Source organism: Gadus chalcogrammus, chromosome 17 (genome assembly GCF_026213295.1).
Source record: "Gadus chalcogrammus isolate NIFS_2021 chromosome 17, NIFS_Gcha_1.0, whole genome shotgun sequence".
Lineage (NCBI taxonomy): Eukaryota > Metazoa > Chordata > Actinopteri > Gadiformes > Gadidae > Gadus > Gadus chalcogrammus.
The window spans coordinates 4,060,392-4,080,391 of NC_079428.1; the positions used below are offsets into that span (position 1 = coordinate 4,060,392).

At 45.2% G+C, this 20,000-nt stretch overlaps 3 protein-coding genes, 1 long non-coding RNA gene and 3 other non-coding genes across 7 annotated transcripts in view; 1 reads left to right on the top strand and 6 right to left on the bottom strand.

Annotated features, from left to right (window-relative positions):
* The window catches only part of syt4 (synaptotagmin IV), a 5,306-nt gene extending 3,829 nt beyond the window's left edge, over positions 1–1,477 (bottom strand). Inside the window, 1 exon segment of the mRNA XM_056575800.1 lies at positions 1,441–1,477. Within this exon segment, the coding sequence (XP_056431775.1) occupies positions 1,441–1,477 (37 nt within the window).
* LOC130370194 (transmembrane protein 179B-like) lies at positions 1,260–6,599 on the top strand. The gene is made up of 4 exons (XM_056575910.1): positions 1,260–1,483; positions 2,785–2,922; positions 4,806–4,884; positions 5,607–6,599. Exons 1-4 carry the CDS (start codon positions 1,308–1,310, stop codon positions 5,814–5,816), a joined length of 603 nt encoding a protein of 200 aa, XP_056431885.1. The 5' UTR covers positions 1,260–1,307; the 3' UTR covers positions 5,817–6,599.
* trnas-gcu (transfer RNA serine (anticodon GCU)) lies at positions 3,123–3,204 on the bottom strand. Its single transcript has one exon. It is a non-coding gene; the product is annotated as a tRNA-Ser (tRNA).
* On the bottom strand, positions 4,098–4,179 carry trnas-gcu (transfer RNA serine (anticodon GCU)). The gene has a single exon. It is a non-coding gene; the product is annotated as a tRNA-Ser (tRNA).
* On the bottom strand, positions 4,427–4,508 carry trnas-gcu (transfer RNA serine (anticodon GCU)). The gene has a single exon. It is a non-coding gene; the product is annotated as a tRNA-Ser (tRNA).
* A 951-nt stretch (positions 6,600–7,550) lies between the features above and the next one.
* Positions 7,551–14,651, bottom strand: LOC130370227 (uncharacterized). The gene is made up of 3 exons (XR_008892984.1): positions 14,418–14,651; positions 7,846–7,939; positions 7,551–7,761 (listed from the first exon to the last, which is right to left on the bottom strand). It is a non-coding gene; the product is annotated as an uncharacterized LOC130370227 (long non-coding RNA).
* A 426-nt stretch (positions 14,652–15,077) lies between these two features.
* Positions 15,078–20,000, bottom strand: part of sema4f (sema domain, immunoglobulin domain (Ig), transmembrane domain (TM) and short cytoplasmic domain, (semaphorin) 4F) — an 11,502-nt gene continuing 6,579 nt past the window's right edge. Inside the window, exons 10-14 of the mRNA XM_056575725.1 lie at positions 19,808–19,917; positions 19,302–19,471; positions 18,815–18,870; positions 18,303–18,493; positions 15,078–17,792 (exon numbers count right to left, since the gene is read on the bottom strand). Coding sequence (XP_056431700.1) covers positions 17,115–17,792; positions 18,303–18,493; positions 18,815–18,870; positions 19,302–19,471; positions 19,808–19,917 — 1,205 coding nt within the window. The 3' untranslated portion in view covers positions 15,078–17,114. The remainder of the gene's footprint in view (positions 17,793–18,302; positions 18,494–18,814; positions 18,871–19,301; positions 19,472–19,807; positions 19,918–20,000) is intronic.

Sequence of the window (20,000 nt, forward strand, 5' to 3'; positions counted from 1 at the left end):
TCTGGGAAGGCAAATAGATCAACCACACGTTGCATGCTCTTCCGGGTAGATTCCTTGTCCAATTGGCGAAGTCAGTGGATGGTGATCCACTGTGGTGTCGTGATATGTTATGGGCCAAAGTCCATTTTTGTTGAACCACATGCTTCTCAGGTAGTTTATTGTGCAAGACAAATATCATAACTTGACGTGTCGTATCTTACTGGCTGGGCTATTGCGTGTTCACTGGATTGTTGACGTTTACTCCCAACTGTCACAACCTATAGGCTACAGTTCGGCTGTCTAATCTAGAAACCCCTTGTAAAGTCTTCTTAGACACGAGTTGGGGGGATTGATTTCGATATGAACGCATATGATCGCATGATCTTGCCTACTTTGATCATGTTGTAATCAAGTTTAATAAAGGTGAAGGTGAGATAGAATGAGACGTTTTTTTATCCCGCTCTGTAGACCGCACACTTTTTTAGTTTTCCTTTTTTGTGTGTATCCGTCTTTTATTTACTGAAACTCATTTGAGTAGTACGTGGAATCAAATGCGTGTGTGAATTAAAGTGATACACACATGTTGACCAAAAAGAGTCCAACGCGGCGACCAACTCATGTGACCTGTCGTCCTCGTGCCCAATTATGCCCCCGCCTCCTTATTGAAATCATGAGCTCTGCCGAAGGCCCCTGCTGTTACTGTTCTTAAAGGCACCCAGTGCAACTTTATGTAAACATTCAATGAAAAATAAACATTCAATTTCTAGTCTTTTTTACACGTAGTAAGTTTCAATAACTCCATACCATTACATATCGTGTAAAAAAGACTAGAAATTGAATGTTTATTTTTAAGCCTCGAAAGTTGCACTGGGTGCCTTTTAAGGTCCATTACGGTCCTGCAGTTCTTCGCACTTCCGTTGTAGATCAAACTACAATCACAAACGTGTTTCCCCTGAACGGAAAGTGTTTCGTTTTTCTTGACCACTAGTTTCTTTCTTTCTTTCTTTCTTTCTTTCTTTCTTTCTTTCTCTCTTTCTTTCTTTCTTTCTTTCTTTCTTTCTTTCTTTGTCTTTTTTTATTTCCCTCTTTAGTTAGTTTATTCCCACCAAGTAGGCTACCCTGTATTTCGTTTTTTTTAAATAGTAAAAGTATTGGGGCTTGTTATTGCCATTCACACAAATATTACCCCACAAATGTAAAGATTATTTCTCCTTAGCAACTAACAATTCTTTTTAAAAAAGAAACCGCGTCTTTATCGATAAAATACAAGTTTTCCTTCAAAATAAAAGTCCCCCCCTCTCTCGCAGGGTAATCTCGGCGGTCTGTGCATGCTGTATGGCACGGTGGATTTCAACAACCTGACCCAAACCATCACAGCCACTGTGTCCAGCCCAGCGTCCCTGTGCTACTTTGTGTCGGCCATTTCTGTGATTGTCGCGGTCACCTGCTTCACCCTGTCACTGTACTGGCTCTACTCCTGCTGTATCGATGGAAGCATGCAAAGGTGAGTCTCTCCTAGTGCCTGACCCATACATCGGGAATGTATCCTTGAGTCACAGTTTTTTTATTTATTGTCATAATTATTATTGCATTTAACGATATATATATAATATATCTGCATTGTGTATTGGTATTGCCACCTCAGTTAACATAATATCAAAACACCCTGTGTGTGTGTGTGTGTGTGTGTGTGTGTGTGTGTGTGTGTGTGTGTGTGTGTGTGTGTGTGTGTGTGTGTGTGTGTGTGTGTGTGTGTGTGTGTGTGTGTGTGTGTGTGTGTGTGTGTGTGTGTGTTGAAACCAAGTCGTGTGCTTCTATTTTCGGTTGCACTTAATAACAAAAATATGGACATTGTCAAGTACGGTGAACAATGGAGTTGAAGGTCTCTGCGTGTCTCTACATGTCATAAACAAACGGATGTGTGTTAGTTTTCGCCCAGTTTTATATCAAGGTTGAGTTGGGAATGCCTGGGCTATTCCACTGCCTTAAATGGCATGTTCTCCTCTTGTTCTGTCTGTGTGTGTTTCTCTCTCTCTCTCTCTCTCTCTGCCTCTCTGCCTGACTGCCTGTCTGCCTGTCTGCCTGTCTGCCTGTCTGTGTCTGTCGGTCTCTGTTTATGTGTGCGGGTCTGTCTGTCTGTCTCTCTCTCTGTCTGTCTCTCGGTCTTTGTCTATGTGTGCAGGTCTCTCTCTATCTATGTGTGTTGGTCTCTCTCTCTGTCCGTCTCTCTGGGCGCACTCACACTAGGCAAAGATGTTCCCCCCCCCCACGCTGTGCCGCTGGCCTGTGCTCACACTAGGCGATCTCAACTGAAACGTCGTTTGGTTGCCTCTTGTATATATACGTCATCACGTTGTATTAAGTCATCACCAAGCGTCCGCAGCTTAGTAGAACAACAATGGAGACCAACACAGAGAACACAATTGACCCTTTACTGACTTGTTTTCTTATTTGGAGCTGTTCTACTCAGATACAGTCCTCCCTCACTGAGCGTTTTTTACGCTTACAAATATGCTGTTTTATGCACGCCTTTTTCCCGGCACGCACATTTACACTCCCCTAGGTAAATTGCCTGCTTGAGGTAGAACCCCAATTTACCCTCCACCCTGCACACTTTTGCGGTTTATTGGGTTTCATTCTGCTGTAAATGCGACGGTTCCGGGGGGGGGGGGCTTGGGTAGAGGTGTCGCTGCGTTCTCTCCACGGAGACAACGCAGCGATATGATCACCATCTGTCTGTCTTTATTTGTCTATGTCTCTCACTCCCCTCCCTTGCAACGTTTCTTGATTATGCCTCTCTCCCAGGACGCGTGTGTGGACGACCCTCACCCTGGGTGTGTGTGGGGTCTTCCTCTTCTTCCTCCTCATCTCCGGCTGCATTCTGAAGATCGGCCGCGACTCGCTCTGCAGCTCCATCGTGAAGGCTGTGGACAAGATCACCAGGTAGGGTACACACACGACACGGACACAGGTACGCGTACAAACATACACACAAACACACACACATAGGTAGACACACAGGTAAACATTCACACAGGCAGGCAAATGAAACGTACACACACAGGTTGACATAACGTGTATGTCAGTGCATTTTTCTGCTGGCACCGGACTATTCAAAAGGGAGACTTGCGCCCCCCACCCATCGACGAGGATGGGATTCGAACCCACGCGTGCAGAGCACAATGGATTAGCAGTCCATCGCCTTAACCACTCGGCCACCTCGTCATACACGCATACACACAGGTACACACAAAGAATCGTACACACACAGATACACAGACACATACACACAGGTAAATACACACACAAACACACACACATTCAACACTCAACACACAAACGCACACACACATTCAGCACAAACACACACACACGCAACACACACACAAACAAAATCAACGCACACACACACACATTCAACGCACACACATGCACACACATTCAACACACACACTCAACACACAGACACACACATTCAACACACACACACACACATTCAACACACAAACGCAAAAACACATTCAACACAAATGCACAAACACATTCAACACACACACACACACACATTCAACACACACACACGCGCGCACAGACAGACACACACACACATTCAACACAAACAGGTACACACACATTCAACACACAAACACGGCCGCAGACAAGTGCATACACATTCAACCCAACACACACACACCCCCACATTCTTGCACTTACACACACACAGTTCTGACGACCGGTTCATCTAGATATGACACTGTGTTGACTTTTGAACTCAGTTTCACCACACTCTTACAACACTTTACCATTGTCCTATTTTGCACGTATTCCGTTAGTAGTAATAAGATATAAACTCAAAATCCAATCTGTGACGTTGTTTCTTACCGTTAGTAACCGTTCAGAGTCAGAAATAAAGGGGATTTTAAAGGGTTGAGAGAGTGGAACAAAGGTGATTTGTACTCTCACACAGCAGTGGTTTAATCAGCTGCACAATAGGCAACATTCACTGTGACTCGAGGGTAGTAAACTCAATTTACTCCAGTGACATACCCTGCATGTCTGTGCAGTTTTTTTGCCTGCACAGCACTTTTAAAAAGGGGGACTTTAATCCCCCACCCATGCGACGAGGATGGGATTCGAACCCACGCGTGCAGAGCACAATGGATTAGCAGTCCATCGCCTTAACCACTCGGCCACCTCGTCTGGAAGTGGTTCAATCCACAGCACCTTCAAAACATTCATCAACGTTAGAGCAGGAAATAGTTGGGCTTTTAAATTGTTGAAAGAGTGGGACAATGGTGATCTTAATCTGACGGACAACTCAATGAGGCAACATTCACTGTGAGTCTCGGTTGGTAAACTCAATTTACTCCGGCGACATGCAGTTAAATGCATGATTGTTGCGTGCCCAGTGCTATTTGAAAAAGGGCGTTTCACACCCCCACCCATGCGACGAGGATGGGATTCGAACCCACGCGTGCAGAGCACAATGGATTAGCAGTCCATCGCCTTAACCACTCGGCCACCTCGTCTGGGAGGAGTACATTCCCACAGCCCTGAATAAACATTCACGCACGTTAGAGCAGGCAGGGGTTGTACTGAGCACTATTGGGGGTTTTGGTTTAAGTATTTTATGAATTATAGATTTGTGACGATTATGAGTGGATTTGTTCTGCTGAGTCATGAATCATGCTCTGCAAGGTTTCACACACACACACACACACACACACACACACACACACACACACACACACACACACACACACACACACACACACACACACACACACACAGAGAGAGTAATGTATGTCTGCACCTGTCGTCCCCAGCTGTGAGCAGGCCCAGGGGGCAAAATGGGCCACTCCGTTTGACGGACACCAGTTCTACACCAGACTACACAATGCTGAGGTCAGTAGGATTCTGGATAATGTAGTTTTAGGAAGGTAGTCCATTGGGACAATTATAAATCTTCCTTCAACATTTACCCAAGATTCTAAATATTTGATTAGCCGAATGACGCATAGTGCACTGCAGTGACAAAATAAAAGTGAAATATACAATTGAAGAGCGGAATAAATATAAATGAATACATTTAGTGTGAGCATCGTCCGCAGAACCGCGTTATGGATTGAGAAATCATCAGGGTTACAGGAAGTGTGTCCGTGACGACCACACGGTCAGACATTTCCCTATCACAGCGCCGTTTAAGTATGACAAACGTGATTGGCTCCAAGTCTGACGGGTGTGATTGATCATCGAGCGTGTCGTGTTAGTTATCGTATTAGTCGTATTGGTTAATCCTATTAGTTATTATTAAAAGTAATACAGTGCTCGAAGCTTCAGGTACCAAGCCTCAGCTTGAGCATTACGAAAAAGTAGTGAAACTGACCATCTATCTCGGTCTCTCTCTCTCTACGTCTCTCCCTCTCTTTCACCATATCTCTACCTCTCTCTCTTTTTCTCCCTCCCTCTAATCAATATCTCTCTCTCTATGTCGCTACATCTCTCTCTCTCTCTCTCTCTCTCTCTCTCTCTCTCTCTCTCTCTCTCTCTCTCTCTCTCTCTCTCTCTCTCTCTCTCTCTCTCTCTCTCTCTCTCTCTCTCTCTCTCTCTCTCTCTCTCTCTCTCAGACGGCGGTGTGGGTGAACTTCTTCCTTTGGATCATTGCCGGCGGCCTGCTGGTCTTCCAGATTTGCCTGGACCGTAGCTCCACGACGGTGGCAGGGTTTGGGGGCGGGTTTGGGGGCGGGGCCGGAGAGGTGTCAGCCGGGGAAAACAAACCGCTGTTCGAACCCTCCCAGAATAACCATCACACACCCACAGGAGACTTTTATGACTGAAGAAGTCTTACCAAAGTCTGGACGCATGGTGACTTCTTTATTGTTTGCCTAAGTGTATTTCTGCCTGACTCCTAGGACGGTTCACCCATATTCAGTTACCTTTTTTTTGTAACTGAAAATGGATGTGTGTTTCTGGTGATCTTTTTGAAACTGGTTATTTTCTAGGTGTTCCCAAAAAATAGCTTCTCTTCTATTGGGGTATTCTAGAACAGAAGACATTTCGTGTATCTCTTTAATTTCAAATAAGATAAAAAAAAGTACTGCTAGCCACTCCTACCAGCACAGGCAAAGTTCTGACCAATTGTATTTAAAATGTATTTTGTGTTCTATTCTATTCTATATTAAGAGTTGTTAACTGTGAAATTGTAATAAAATATGATGCTAAAATAATCGAGAAGGACCTTTATTTATTGATAATATTAAGTGTACAGCATGGAAAATAAGTAAGTAGAAAGTTCCAAAACGTGTTTGCGCTTTATAATTGAAGCGTTGTCGCCCTCTAGTGGTTTACAAAGCATACTGCACATGAAAAGGCACGCTATCATCCAAATACAAATTTTCTGGGGAAAAGCGATGTGTTAGGCCGTGGAATATAGCCTACCCCTGTCGTTATATATAATTTATGTGACATGTTCTTTGATGTTTTAAAATAAAGGAACACAGTCAGTAAAGTGACTTCTATGACGGAAGAAAAAGTCTGGCCGACAATATTTGTGAAAAGTGGACCTGTCGCTAAAGTCAAGCAGTTTGTTTCCATGAGCCTTGATCTTCACCTTGGTCTGTAGACACTGGCTCGCCCCTCAGAGATCAAAGTAGATCTAATGGGTTTAGAGAGGACGTAACTGGTATTCTCTCTCTCTCTCTCTCTCTCGTTCGCTCTCTCTAATCTGCTGGGATTAACTGGTTTTGATTGCACCTAAACGGTCACAGAAGAGCCAGAAAGAGAGAGAAAGAGGTAAACCGAGATGGGTAGACTAATTACCCTTTCATCTGGAACTTTTAAACTTGAACTGTAATGATGAGCAGTTTTGTTTTTAAACCAATTTAACCAGACTTTGATCACTAATTTCCGTCTGAACACAGGACTAACGGGACTCAAACTACACACCCCGGACAGCACTGAGAGACCTACCCCTGACCAGTCTCCAAGGACCGTTACAGCGAATTCACGGTAAGACGCCAACAATCCAGTATATCAGTACCAGCAGTGTCTCATATATGATGCTATGTGTTTCTTTGAAGATGTATCCATTGGGCGCTAAAGACTTAATGTAACTTTACAGTAATGAAGTGATGACTGCGAGTTCCAGCCTAGTTACAGGTGTAAATGTACAGTTTCCGAGTGATGGATTTTTGAGAGAGAGAGAGAGAGAGAGAGAGAGAGAGAGAGAGAGAGAGAGAGAGAGAGGGAGAGAGAGGAGAGAGAGAGAGAGAGAGAGAGAGAGAGAGAGAGAGAGAGAGAGAGAGAGAGAGAGAGAGAGAGAGAGAGAGAGAGAGGGAGAGAGAGAGAGGTTTCTAAATACACCAGTAAGCCGACTAATTCCATCCCAAGCCAAAGAGATCGAGACGGCCCGGTTTAAACCTGTGAGCTCCAAGAGTATCCAGCTGCAGCCCCGGAGAACAAGACCCTGGCGTGAGAGAACATCCAGGCGGGACGGAAGTACTGTGGCTGGACGGAAGTTACCTCCGATTATTTTTTTATAGACAAATAAATTATTTTTCGCTTGAATTAACATAACATAGAAATAAAAAATATATTTCGATACGTTAGGAACCGTCTAATTGAATCAAATTATTTTTTTTGTAAAGTATACCATCATAATTTGATATAAATATACATTGAAGAATAACCACACCAAAGTTTCCTCACAATTTATTTAACAAATAATCGACAGAAGCTTAAAGATATAGCTTCTTCATGCTGACTGCCATCAGCTCCAACTCACTGAAAAAAAGAACCAAACAGTCAAATCAATATTAAGCCTATACAATATAATATTTGTATTCTGTCACTGGAAACGTCATTCACTTCTCTTTTTCGCTTCAGTCTGAAGACTGGTAGAAGTAGTCCAGCCACCATTTGTTTGGCCTCCTCCATGAAGTGTGGGAACCTTCTGCCGTGCCTGTATAAATAAAGAGAAATGAGTGTAGGAATTATACATATTTTGTTAATATTGGGGTTGAGGTATATATTCATATTTGAAATAAACAAAAACATACCCATCCAGGTGGAAGTTCTCAAGCAGTACTATGCATTGAAAACATCTATTTCCCTGTGATATCAAAGATGTTTTTCCACTTTGATATTGCTACCGTTTCTGGGCGATGTGTTGTTTATAATGAAAGACAAGTTCAAATACGATTTCTGTCATTGTTTTATATATATGATCTAGATTGTCTGCGGTATTTCATTCACAGCGCTACACATGTGACACTTGATATGAAATGGCTGGAGATAAAATATAGGCCTTCCTAGACCTTCAAAGGAATTTAAAGAGATTACGCAGAGGTATATGAAAATTTGCCTGTTTTACCCAGATTGAGACGATTTGTTTAATCCCAAATTCATCATTGTGCGTCAAGAAGGGGAATTCCCCGGGTTAGCATTTGCTTTCGACTGCCGAATCTATTGATTTGCAGAGTTATAGTATCCTTGCTCTATCTTACTTGAAACAAACATCAGCAGGATTTGAACAATGGTGCAGTCTGGAGACCAGGGTTCAATTCCTTTTCGATTCCTGTTTAATGTATGTGAATTAACTAAAGGGTAAGTCTAGTAAGTCTAATAAGTCTATAAAGTCTGTAATGATATTTCTATTGAACTGATTGATATAGCCTTCGACCACAGCATGATCCCAACCTTCATGGGGATGTGGAGAGAGCAGTTGGCTGACACTCCTGAGACCGGGGTTCAAGTCCAACTAATGTTCTCTAATGTTTTTTCTATATCATGTGAGTTGTAAAGTCAAGTCTAACCGCCATCAACAAAATCGTCAAATCATCAAAACTCAGACGCAGGTTAGAGTCCCAGCTCACAGGGATTAAGAATTTGCTCATCCTTTCTTACTGAGCCTAGATTCTGTTCACCGCTTAGACCCAGGGTTTAACTCCCCTGATGGAGTAAGTACCTTAATGGATACATCTTATTTCTAGACTGTGGGAATTGTAAAGTCAAGTATAACCTCCAAAATTACTTGATCTGTGTCTTGGTGGTGTGGTGGTAAGGGCTTTGGGTTAACACTCTGCTGGTGCAGGTTCGAGTCCCCGCACGCACTGCTAATAAGAAGCCCTTCATGTTGAGCTGTCAGACACTTTGTAGGTTCAAGTGCCCTGCTCAGAACCAGGGTTCAAGAGGTACCATAATGGTTGCATCTTATTTCTCCATCATGTGAATGGTAAAGTCAAATATAACCTCCAAACTTGCACTGGGGGTGTCTTGGTGGTGCAGCGGTCAGTGCTGTTGGTTAACGCTCTGTAGACTCAGGTTCAACCCTAACCCGTACGCACGGTTAATAAGAATGACATTATTGACATTCAATTTCACGCGACATTGCTTCTTGTGAATTTTTAAGTCAATTATGAACTCTGATTAAGTCTAAACCAGTTGCTCAGTGGGGCAGTGGATAGAGCTGTATGTGTTCGATCCTTGAGTCGTGTATATGACCTGGGTTCAAATCCTGGCCGGAACACTCACCTTGGATTGGAGACTTTTTCCATCAATGTCAAGTGTATTGTAGGGTCAACAATTAACTCTCTTTGTTTCTAAGTCGGTGTCTCTGTGGCGCAGGTGATAGAGCTGTTGAGGATCTGTTCTGGAGACACCGGTTCGAGTCCTGCAATTGGGGGTTTTGTGAGAATCACTCTCTGGTGATTGGATGAGTGTGAATGACTGTCTGTGTGAATGGATGTGTCTGTGAATCAGTTAATTCACAGCCATCGATTCACACAGAAAGTCATTGGGAATGAATGGTTGAGTGGGAATGACTGTCTGGGAGAATGGATGACTGTGAATGAGTGCACTCATTCACAGCCATCCATTCCCACAGGCAGTCATTCGAAATGAATGTGTGAGAGAATGGACCCAATCAGCAGAGAGTCGTTCCCATAAGACCCCCCACCGTAGGAGTCAAACCGATGACTCCAGAACAGATCCTCAACAGCTCAAACACCCGGAGGAGGGGACGTTTTGATGAAAGTTTCTCCGATACTTTAACAAAAATGTTGTACTCTCACCTGGATTGCAGGTGAGAGTGTGTCAGGGAGCCCCAGGTGAGAGTGTGTCAGGTAGTTCCAGGGGGGAGTGTGTCAGGTGGGACTTGAACCACGGTCTCCAGAACTGATAACCAACAGCTCTCTCACATGCGCCACCGAGACACTTACTTTTAAGTGGTTGGAGGTCATAATTGTCATTCAATTTCACACGACATTGCTTCTTGTGAATTGTTAAGTCAATTATGAACTCTGATAAAGTCAGAACCAGTTGCTCAGTGGGGCAGTGGATAGAGCTGTATGTGTTCTGTTCTTGAGTCGTGTATATGACCTGGGTTCTAATCCTGGCAGGAACACTCACCTTGGATTGTAGACTTTTTCCAACAATGTCATGTGTATTGTAGGGTCAACAATTAACTCTCTTTGTTTCTAAGTCGGTGTCTCTGTGGCGCAGGTGATAGAGCTGTTGAGGATCTGTTCTGGAGACACCGGTTCGAGTCCTGCAATTGGGGGTTTTGTGAGAATCACTCTCTGGTGATTGGATGAGTGTGAATGACTGTCTGTGTGAATGGATGTGTCTGTGAATAAGTTAATTCACAGCCATCGATTCACACAGACAGTCATTGGGAATGAATGGGTGAGTGGGAATGACTGTCTGGGAGAATGGATGACTGTGAATGAGTGCACTCATTCACAGCCATCCATTCCCACAGACAGTCATTCGAAATGAATGTGTGAGAGAATGGACCCAATCAGCAGAGAGTCGTTCCCATAAGACCCCCCACCGTAGGAGTCAAACCGATGACTCCAGAACAGATCCTCAACAGCTCAAACACCCGGAGGAGGGGACGTTTTGATAAACGTTGCTCCATTACTTTAACGAAAATGTTGTACTCCCACCTGGATTCCAGGTGAGAGTGTGTCTGTGTGTCCCAGGTCAGGTGAGAGTTTGTCAGGGAGTTCCAGGTGAGAGTGTGTCAGGTGGGACTTGAACCCAGGTCTCCGGAACTGATATCCAACAGCTCTCTACCATGCGCCACCGAGACACTTACTAGTACATGGTTGAAAGTTATACTGGTCAATGACATTTTAGACATTTACATGTTTTCAAAATTGTAGTAGGATTCCAAGGTTAGTGCAGAAGTGGGTACTTGAACCCACGTCTCCAGAACAGATAACAAACAGCTCTCTCACTTGCACCACCAAGACACTGAGATTGTTTAAAGCTTATAAGTGTCATTACATTGAACGACATTGTTTCTAAAAATCAATTATCACAGCTAACCCGGGGAATTCCCCTTCTTGACGCACAATGATGAATTTGGGATTAAACAAATCGTCTCAATAAAACAGGCACATTTTCATATACCTCTGCGTATCCCTTTTAATTCCTTTGAAGGTCTAGGAAGGCCTATATTTTATCTCCAGCCATTTCATATTAGTGACACTGGGAAATATCCCTAATACACTACATTTACCCTTGGATGCAGTTGTTTAGACGCATACATAACTAGAGGGTGCACTGTACTAATGTCTTCAAACTTCAAATGGAAGGGCTTTCATCACAGTGGGCCATTGGCTAAATCACCATTGTTTTACCTCATTAGGTATACAATACCTTACATGATAATCTTCTTCAATTTAACTATATCACATTAAATCACAGATTCAGTCCTTTGTCGCAAACAGGTAAAAACATAGAGCAAATTTTCGATTTAAAAAAGCAAAATAATAACTTCAGCTTCATTCAATGAGGTCTCGTTACTTTGAGTCTGCCGTGCCGCATCTACGTGCCGGGGGCAACAGAGCAGCCTCGCTGGGGTTGCGCACCTGTTGGGCTTTAATCAATCAATGCTGCCATGTAGCGTTTTCTTCTAACGAATCCATAAAACCAGTTTTGACATCATCCCCGTGTGATGAGGCTGCAGATTTTTCTGCTACATTTTCTTTGCAAAGTAGCAGTTGAAACTCGATCGTGAACACCGGCTGGTGGACTACCACTTCCACTTTGTTTCTGCCTACGGTGAATACAATATGGGATAAATAAAAGAAAGCAATTAGGTCAGGTATATAGTATAATTTAAGTATAAAACGTTAAATACACTATGGATATCAGATATTATACTATTTTATCTATTTTCGCGAATGGTCTGACTTCTGACTCTATACTGCCGCCTCGATTTCCGGGGGTATTGCTCCGTTTCTCCAGTAGCACACTGCGGTCAAGCCAGCCGACTCATCAAGATCGGCGGTCAAGCCAGCCGACTCAGTTTTTTGCCGTACATGTATATACTAGCCATTACGGTAATAGCGTCTCAGAACTAGTTTCAAATAAAAGCATTCGTCGGGTACATACAAAAAGACAGTCAAAAAAGCAAATACTATCAAAGGAAGTGTACGGCCGTTGTGGTATTTACTTTCAAAATAAAAGCCCACCAAACATTCCAATATGAGACATATTACATATGATTTTGGATTCAATTTAAAAGAAAATGCCCTGTTATTTCAGGCTCATTTCACTTCAGGGTTATAGTTCACGACCCCATGGGGTCACGCAAAAGGTTTCAGAACATTCTGATGTGGAGTTTCAAAAAGCCAACCAAAGTTTCCAATATGAGACATATTACATATGATTTTGGATTCAATTTAAAAGAAAATACCCTGTTATTTCAGGCTCATTTCACTTCAGGGTTATAGTTCAAGACCCCATGGGGTCACACAAGAAGTTTCAGAACATTCTGATGTGGAGTTTCAAAGTAAAAGCCAACCAAAATCTCCAATATGAGACATATTACATATGATTTTGGATTCAATTTAAAAGAAAATGCCCTGTTATTTCAGGCTCATTTCACTTCAGGGTTATAGTTCAAGACCCCATGGGGTCACGCAAAAGGTTTCAGAACATTCTGATGTGGAGTTTCAAAGTAAAAGCCAACCAAAGTTTCCAATATGAGACATATTACATATGATTTTGGATTCAATTTAAAAGAAAATGCCCTGTTATTTCAGGCTCATTTCACTTCAGGGTTATAGTTCAAGACCCCATGGGGTCACACACGAAGTTTCAGAACATTCTGATGTGGAGTTTCAAAGTAAAAGCCAACCACAATCTCCAATATGAGACATATTACATATGATTTTGGATTCAATTTAAAAGAAAATGCCCTGTTATTTAAGGCTCATTTCACTTCAGGGTTATAGTTCAAGACCCCATGGGGTCACACACGAAGTTTCAGAACATTCTGATGTGGAGTTTCAAAGTAAAAGCCAACCACAATCTCCAATATGAGACATATTACATATGATTTTGGATTCAATTTAAAAGAAAATGCCCTGTTATTTAAGGCTCATTTCACTTCAGGGTTATAGTTCAAGACCCCATGGGGTCACACAATAAGTTTCAGAACATTGATGTGGAGTTTCAAAATAAAAGCCAACCAAAGTGTCCTAACCCCATGGGGTCGTGAAATATAACCCTGAAGTGAAATGAGCCTGAAATAACAGGGCATTTTCTTTTAAATTGAATCCAAAATCATATGTAATATGTCTCATATTGGAAACTTTGGTTGGCTTTTATTTTGAAACTCCACATCAGAATGTTCTGAAACTTCTTGGGTGACCCTATGGGGTTGTGAACTATAACCCTGAAGTGAAATGAGCATGGAATAACAGGGCATTTTCTTTTAAATCGAATCCAAAATCATTTGTAATATGTCTCAGATTGGAATGTTTGGTGGGCTTTTATTTTGAAACTCCACATCAGAATGTTCTGGAACTTCTTGGGTGACCCTATGGGGTTGTGAACTATAACCCTGAAGTGAAATGAGCATGGAATAACAGGGCATTTTCTTTTAAATCGAATCCAAAATCATTTGTAATATGTCTCAGATTGGAATGTTTGGTGGGCTTTTATTTTGAAAGTAAATACCACAACGGCCGTACACTTCCTTTGAAAGTATTTGCTTTTATTGACTATCTTTTTGTATGTACCCGACGAATGCTTTTAATTTAAACTAGTTCTGAGACGCTATTACCGTAATGGCTAGTATATACAGGTACGGCACAAAAACTGGGTCGGCTGGCTTGACCGCCGATCTCGATGAGTCGGCTGGCATGACCGCAGTTGGAGCACTCCGGATTCGTAAGCTCAGAGGCGACGGACCCATTGACGGACGAAACGTCAAAACTCTGCCTACTCTGCCAATGCTACCGCGACAACAGCTTTCCGGTTGGCGTCCATGTTTTCCTCGAACGACCGAGCGAAATAATAAAATGCTTTAAGTGTGGGCGTGGCGTCAGATCCGAGATCCGAGTCGGTTCGCAAAGAATTCTAAACTTTTACATGAATATTACTCAATAGGCTATATTAAGCATATTGGCAGTCACACTTACTTCCATGGTTCATCTTTGGTATCCAGGGTTTCTCCGGGGCTGCAGCTGGACCCTAGTGAGCTCCTGCCTTTTCACCTCTGTTAAACACTAACCCCACACAGAGCCATTTATTTTCCCCCAATATACCCAATGTCTGCAGTGCAGTCTACCTATGCCCCCCAGAAGAGGTCTAGAACCCGATACCTCCTCCTTTTAATCCCAAGGTACCCGACCGACCTCACCGTGAATCACCGTAAAAAAAGTCAGCAAACCTGCACCCGCCCGCCCCCTTTCTCCGCAGGCCATGTCGCGAGACCAGTGTGAGTCAGTGGCGTCCAGCGCGGAGTCCATGCTGGAAGACGCGCAGCGCGTGCAGACCCAGTGCCGCACGCGCAGCAACCAGCTCGCGCTGTCGGCGACACAGCTGCGCGTGGAGTCATCCGCGCTGCGCCAACAGGCCGAGACGGTGCAACTGGACATGGCGCGGGTCCGCCGGCAGCTGGACCAGCTGATGGACACCAAGGCGGCGTTCGACGCGAGCGAGAGGACGGCGCGGAAGCTCAGCAAGCATCTCTGAGTTCTGCCATTCATATAGGCTCGACTGTTGGTTGTGTTTAACGCCCGTCGTTGCTTGCTCGGCTCTGTTTTAGTTGCTGTTTTCGAAATATAGTTAAGTACTTTTTTTGTTGTTGCACTGATTATTGTCTTGAAGCGCATCAGACATTGTGGCAGTGTGTCAACGTTACGGTATATCGGTTGGGTTATTAAACACGACGCCGTAATGTGAATTGATGTGTTACTTACTTACTACTGTACTAATTAAGGAAACTTAGACGTGTACACCATCCCCCCTTAACCGCTGCACCACCAAGACGCCGGCTAGGATTTGCTCGGAAGTTATACTTGACTACAATTCACATGATGTAGAAGTAAGAGTTCATCAGTTGGACTGGAGCCCTGGTCTACAGAGGTTGTCCAACAGTGCTCTCCACCGCACCCCTGAGAGAATGATCAATGTTCAACAAACAATCATCCAATAACCAACACCCCTTAACCGCGGCACCACCAAGACGCCTGCTAGGATTAGCTCGGAAATTATACTAGACTTTACAAATCACATGATATTAGAAATAAATTGAAGGAAAGTCAATCAGCAGGACATGAACCAGGGTCTCTGGGCAATTAGCCAACAGCTCTCTCCCATTCCCCAGAGTCAGGTTAAATGGTATGGTTGGAGGTTACAGTGCAAAAGACAGATCAAGGATGAACCTCTATGATGGTCGTAGATCAAGGTTTGCGATGATATTGCTTCAGGACGTTGAATAATCTTCAATGTCCCTGAATAAACCCTTGGATAATATCTGTGAAAACCTAGCGTTTACAAGATTTCAGTCTCATAATTCATCAAAGGTCAGAGGTCAACTTGTTCTTGTGATCATTGCAAAGCGCAGTATAGGCTCCCTTTGAATTATTGGATCAGCTACCAGATCAATGTAGGGACAACCGTGTGTTCAGTAACAGTTTTTAACGTTTTATTAAAAAAAACATGACAAAAACGATACAGAAGACATCTTTTAGATATTTGTTTAGTACACTTGTTGTACAGAGCATGAGGTGGTGAATTTGGGTCAAGTTGCATGAGGCATTCAAGGGCCTTTGCACCCAAATGTCAAACACATGATCAAGTTCCCAAGGGCCCCTCCTGGTCTGTCGTTCGTGAACCTTGACCACGCAATCGTATTTGCTTCCGAAGAGCCCGATGGCGACATCATGGCGATTAGAACTATCTAACCCTCCATTGCAGGCTCCAATCAGCTCGAATCGATCCACTATCGGGTCATCGCAGTCAATTGTACAAAATACAATTATTATTATTATCGTTGTTTCACCAGTAGGGGGCGATCTTTTGTCCTTTTAGTCGACGCCGGGCCCGGGATCGTGGGAGGTGTCGCGGAGTTGCGTTCATGTCGGTGAGAAACATCAAGAAAAAAACATCACAAAGCAATAAAAAATTAAATATGCGTTTCAGACAAGCCTCGGAGAAGTGTCGTCCAGTGGTTCAAAGTGCTACTTATTTGGCCCCCTTGTGGCACAAAAGGGACACGACAACAACAAAGACAACACGTAAGGAATATGGCTTCTTTGTGAACATGCCTGTGAAGATGCAGACATTTTCCTCTTTGATTATTGTCTTTTCTCTTCCCATTCAACACGTCAAGTCCGTTTCATGTGCGAATGTCGTCGGTGAAAAACATAAAAAGCTTTCTTCTTTGACATCTTACATTTACGTTTTTTTCACATATCCACTGGAGTGCCTCACTACACATACGTCTTCACGTGTCGTCCTGGATAACTTCTTTTCATTATTTTTCAAAGGTCCTATTCTTCATCTGACTATCTTCCCTCCGCTGTAATAATATATTTGATCAGACACACACACACACACACACACACACACACACACACACACACACACACACATACATGTATATACGTGCTTTGGAATCAATCCCGCATACATTTCTCACATAGAGACTCTAGTTTCATAGCTCGCCGCTGCGCAGTAGGCCTACAACCGCGCCGCGGCGGCTAGTTTGCATCCTCTTCCCGCTCCGCTCTCAGTCCGGAGGTACGACACGGCGCATCCGATCCATAAATTAAACCCGGGATCCTCTCCTAATGTTTTATTTCGTAACCATACGCAAGAATCCCCCCGGCTCATATCGAACTCTCCTCGCACCTCGCCAGTGGTGCCGGCGACTTATAGAGCGGGAACTTGGCCATCTCCTCCTCCAGACCTCTCATGGAGTCTCCAAGCCCCTCCCCCAGCCCCTCGTCCACATCCTCCCCCCCCTCCCTCCCCCTCTCCCCCGTCCGTCCGTCCAGCCGGTCGGCCGGCAGTATGCTCGCGTTGCGCTCGTAGTTGGAGTACACGGGCTCCCCGTGGCCGTTGCCGGGGTTACTGCTGGCGTTGCTGCTGTTGCTGATGAGGTTGCTGCTGTAGCTGTGGTTGCCGTGGGGACCGCCGTTGCCCTGCGTGGAGTGCAGCGACGTCATGGCCGTGCCGTTGCGTTTCTCAGACGGCGTGAAGGCGTCCGACAGCAGGCTGGCGCTGCCGGGGGACTGGGGCGTGGCCGAGGAGCCCAGCAGGTCCCGCCCCTTGTCGGACGACAGCGAACGCTTGGCCAGGCGCAGGCCGAGCGGGTGGCGCCGGCTCAGGAAGTAGAGCAGGAAGGTGCCCATGGCGAGGCCCAGGCAGAAGCACAGGATGTAGATGGCCAGCAGGTGGCGGTTTCCCGCCGTGGCCACCGCACCCCCGGCGAACGGCCCCGCCACCACCAGATCGTAGGCCGCCCGACGACAGGAAGTGGGCTCTCCCCGATCTGGCCCCGCCTCCTGAGACCCACAAGAGGCAGAAGAAGAGGAAGTGAGACCCATGTTTAAAACAACATGTTTCAACAGAGTTCACCTAGACTCTGCATAGCCCCCCCCCCCCCCCCCCCCACAACCCAATCTTACGCACTTATTGTGTGTTGTACGTCCTGGCACTTAATGTACGCACTTATTGTATGTTGAACATCCTGGCACTTAATGTACGCACTTATTGTATGTTGTGCGTCCTTGAATTTAAAAATAGTACTTTGCATTATGTAGCATCTTATCCTAGTCTTCTTTGTTTTTGTTTTTATACGGTGAACGGGTTAACCTAGATATTGTTGGTGCTTGACACTTCTATGAACATCCTTACTTTACCGAAAGGCAGCGATATATTGTTTCTCTTTCTTCCGACAAACGTCCACATTGTAAGTTGTTTTGGATTAAAAACGTCTCCTGAACGTCAATGTTAATATTGCGTTGTATTGACGAGGCTCCCCGCATGGTTTCTTTGAGTTCCTCCTGACGTACCTGACAGGTGCAGACGTAGGTGCCCAGGCTCTCCTCACTGACCGTCACCTCCAGGTGGGAGTGGTGCTGCCGGGTGTGTCTCTGGGGGGGGTGGGTCCAGGAGCAGGGCCGGGGGGACACCTGGACGCAGGGCAGCAGGAGTTGCAGGCCCAGGGAGACGCGCAGCTCCCTCACTGCCGGAGTGCACCGGCCTGGAGGGGGAGGAGGGGGGAGGAGGAGGAGGAGGAGGGAGGAGGAGGAGGAAGAGGAGAAGGAGGAGGAGGAGGAGGAGGAGGAGGAGGAGGAAGAGGAGAAGGGGAGGGGAGTAGCAAGAGGAGAAGGAGGGAGAAGAGGAGATAGAGAGGAGAGGGAGGAGGAAGAAGAGGAGGGTTAATAAAGACAATCTTTCAGCATTGAACGTTTCCAGTAAAAAAGCAGAACATACTGTAGTCAATTGAGGATACAAAGGTGACTGATCATAACAAGGTCTGATGTGCCGATATAGGCCGCTGTTCTGTCTTTCGGGAACTCACCCTCTCTGCTGTTACACTTCTTCAGGGCTTCCTCCACCATGTCCCCTGGCCCGGGCCTGGGGACGGACAGACGGACAGACCGGTTGAAATGTATGAAATTGGTTGGTTGGTTAAGGTCGGGGCAGCTACTCAGTGCTATCGCTTTGTGATACGATATGAACATATGCCCTTAAAATCTGAAATAAAGATCTACGTCATGGAATGACCCTCAGACGTAGGGATTAGAACAACAGGGTTGCTTCAACATCATACAATGACATATCAATATAGTGTAAAAGTCCCTCACCTCCAAGACACTCCTCCTCTCTCTCTCTCTCTCTCTCTCTCTCTCTCTCTCTCTCTCTCTCTCTCTCTCTCTCTCTCTCTCTCTCTCTCTCTCTCTCTCTCTCTCTCTCTCTCTCTCTCTCTCTCTCTCTCTCTCTCTCTCTCTCTCTCTCTCTCTCTCTCTCTCTCTCTCTCTCTCTCTCTCTCCCCCCCTTCTCCTCACCCGCTCGGGGCCGGTCCACAGGTCCCGTCGTGGGGCCCTCCGTGGCCGGGTGGTGTCCAGGTGCAGCCCAGCCCCCGTGCCCGCGCGCACACCTCACAGCTGGGGTGCAGCCCGCAGCCCTGGGCCGCGACCCGCGCCAGGGACTGGGGGGTACCCACCAGGGCCTGGCCCTGGACCGGGACAGGGGGGCACGGGTTAGAGACGCATGGAGGAGACGCCTTTGAGTGTGTGTGTGTGTGTGTGTGTGTGTGTGTGTGTGTGTGTGTGTGTGTGTGTGTGTGTGTGTGTGAGCACGCGTGTGTGTGTGTGTGTGCATGTGTGTAAGTATTTGCATTTGTGCGTGAGTGTTTGCATGTGTTTATGTAAGCATTTGCTTGTGTGTGTGTGTGTGTGTAAGTGTATTAGTGTGTGTGTGTGTGTGTGTGTGTGTAAGTGTATTAGTGTGTGTGTGTGTGTGTGTGTGTGTGTGTGTGTGTGTGTGTGTGTGTGTGTGTGTGTGTCTCCACCTGGTGCAGCACTATGTTGTTGATGGGCTGGTCCGCGGGGAACAGAGGGACCTCCTGCAGTAAGGTGGTGTTCTGGCCCACTACCGCCACCCGGTGGAGCTCGCCCCGATCTGCACCACAACACACGCATTAATCATACAGTGTGGTCTACGAGTATTGTATTATATATATATATATATATATATATATATAT

Bases quoted from the DNA above. Each gene is read 5' to 3' on its own strand.
- LOC130370194 (XM_056575910.1), top strand. From the start codon at position 1,308: ATGCTGTATGGCACGGTGGATTTCAACAACCTGACCCAAACCATCACA. The intron at 1,484-2,784 runs GTGAGTCTCTCC...CCTCTCTCCCAG, and splicing joins ATCGATGGAAGCATGCAAAG to GACGCGTGTGTGGACGACCC. The intron at 4,885-5,606 runs GTCAGTAGGATT...TCTCTCTCTCAG, and splicing joins CCAGACTACACAATGCTGAG to ACGGCGGTGTGGGTGAACTT.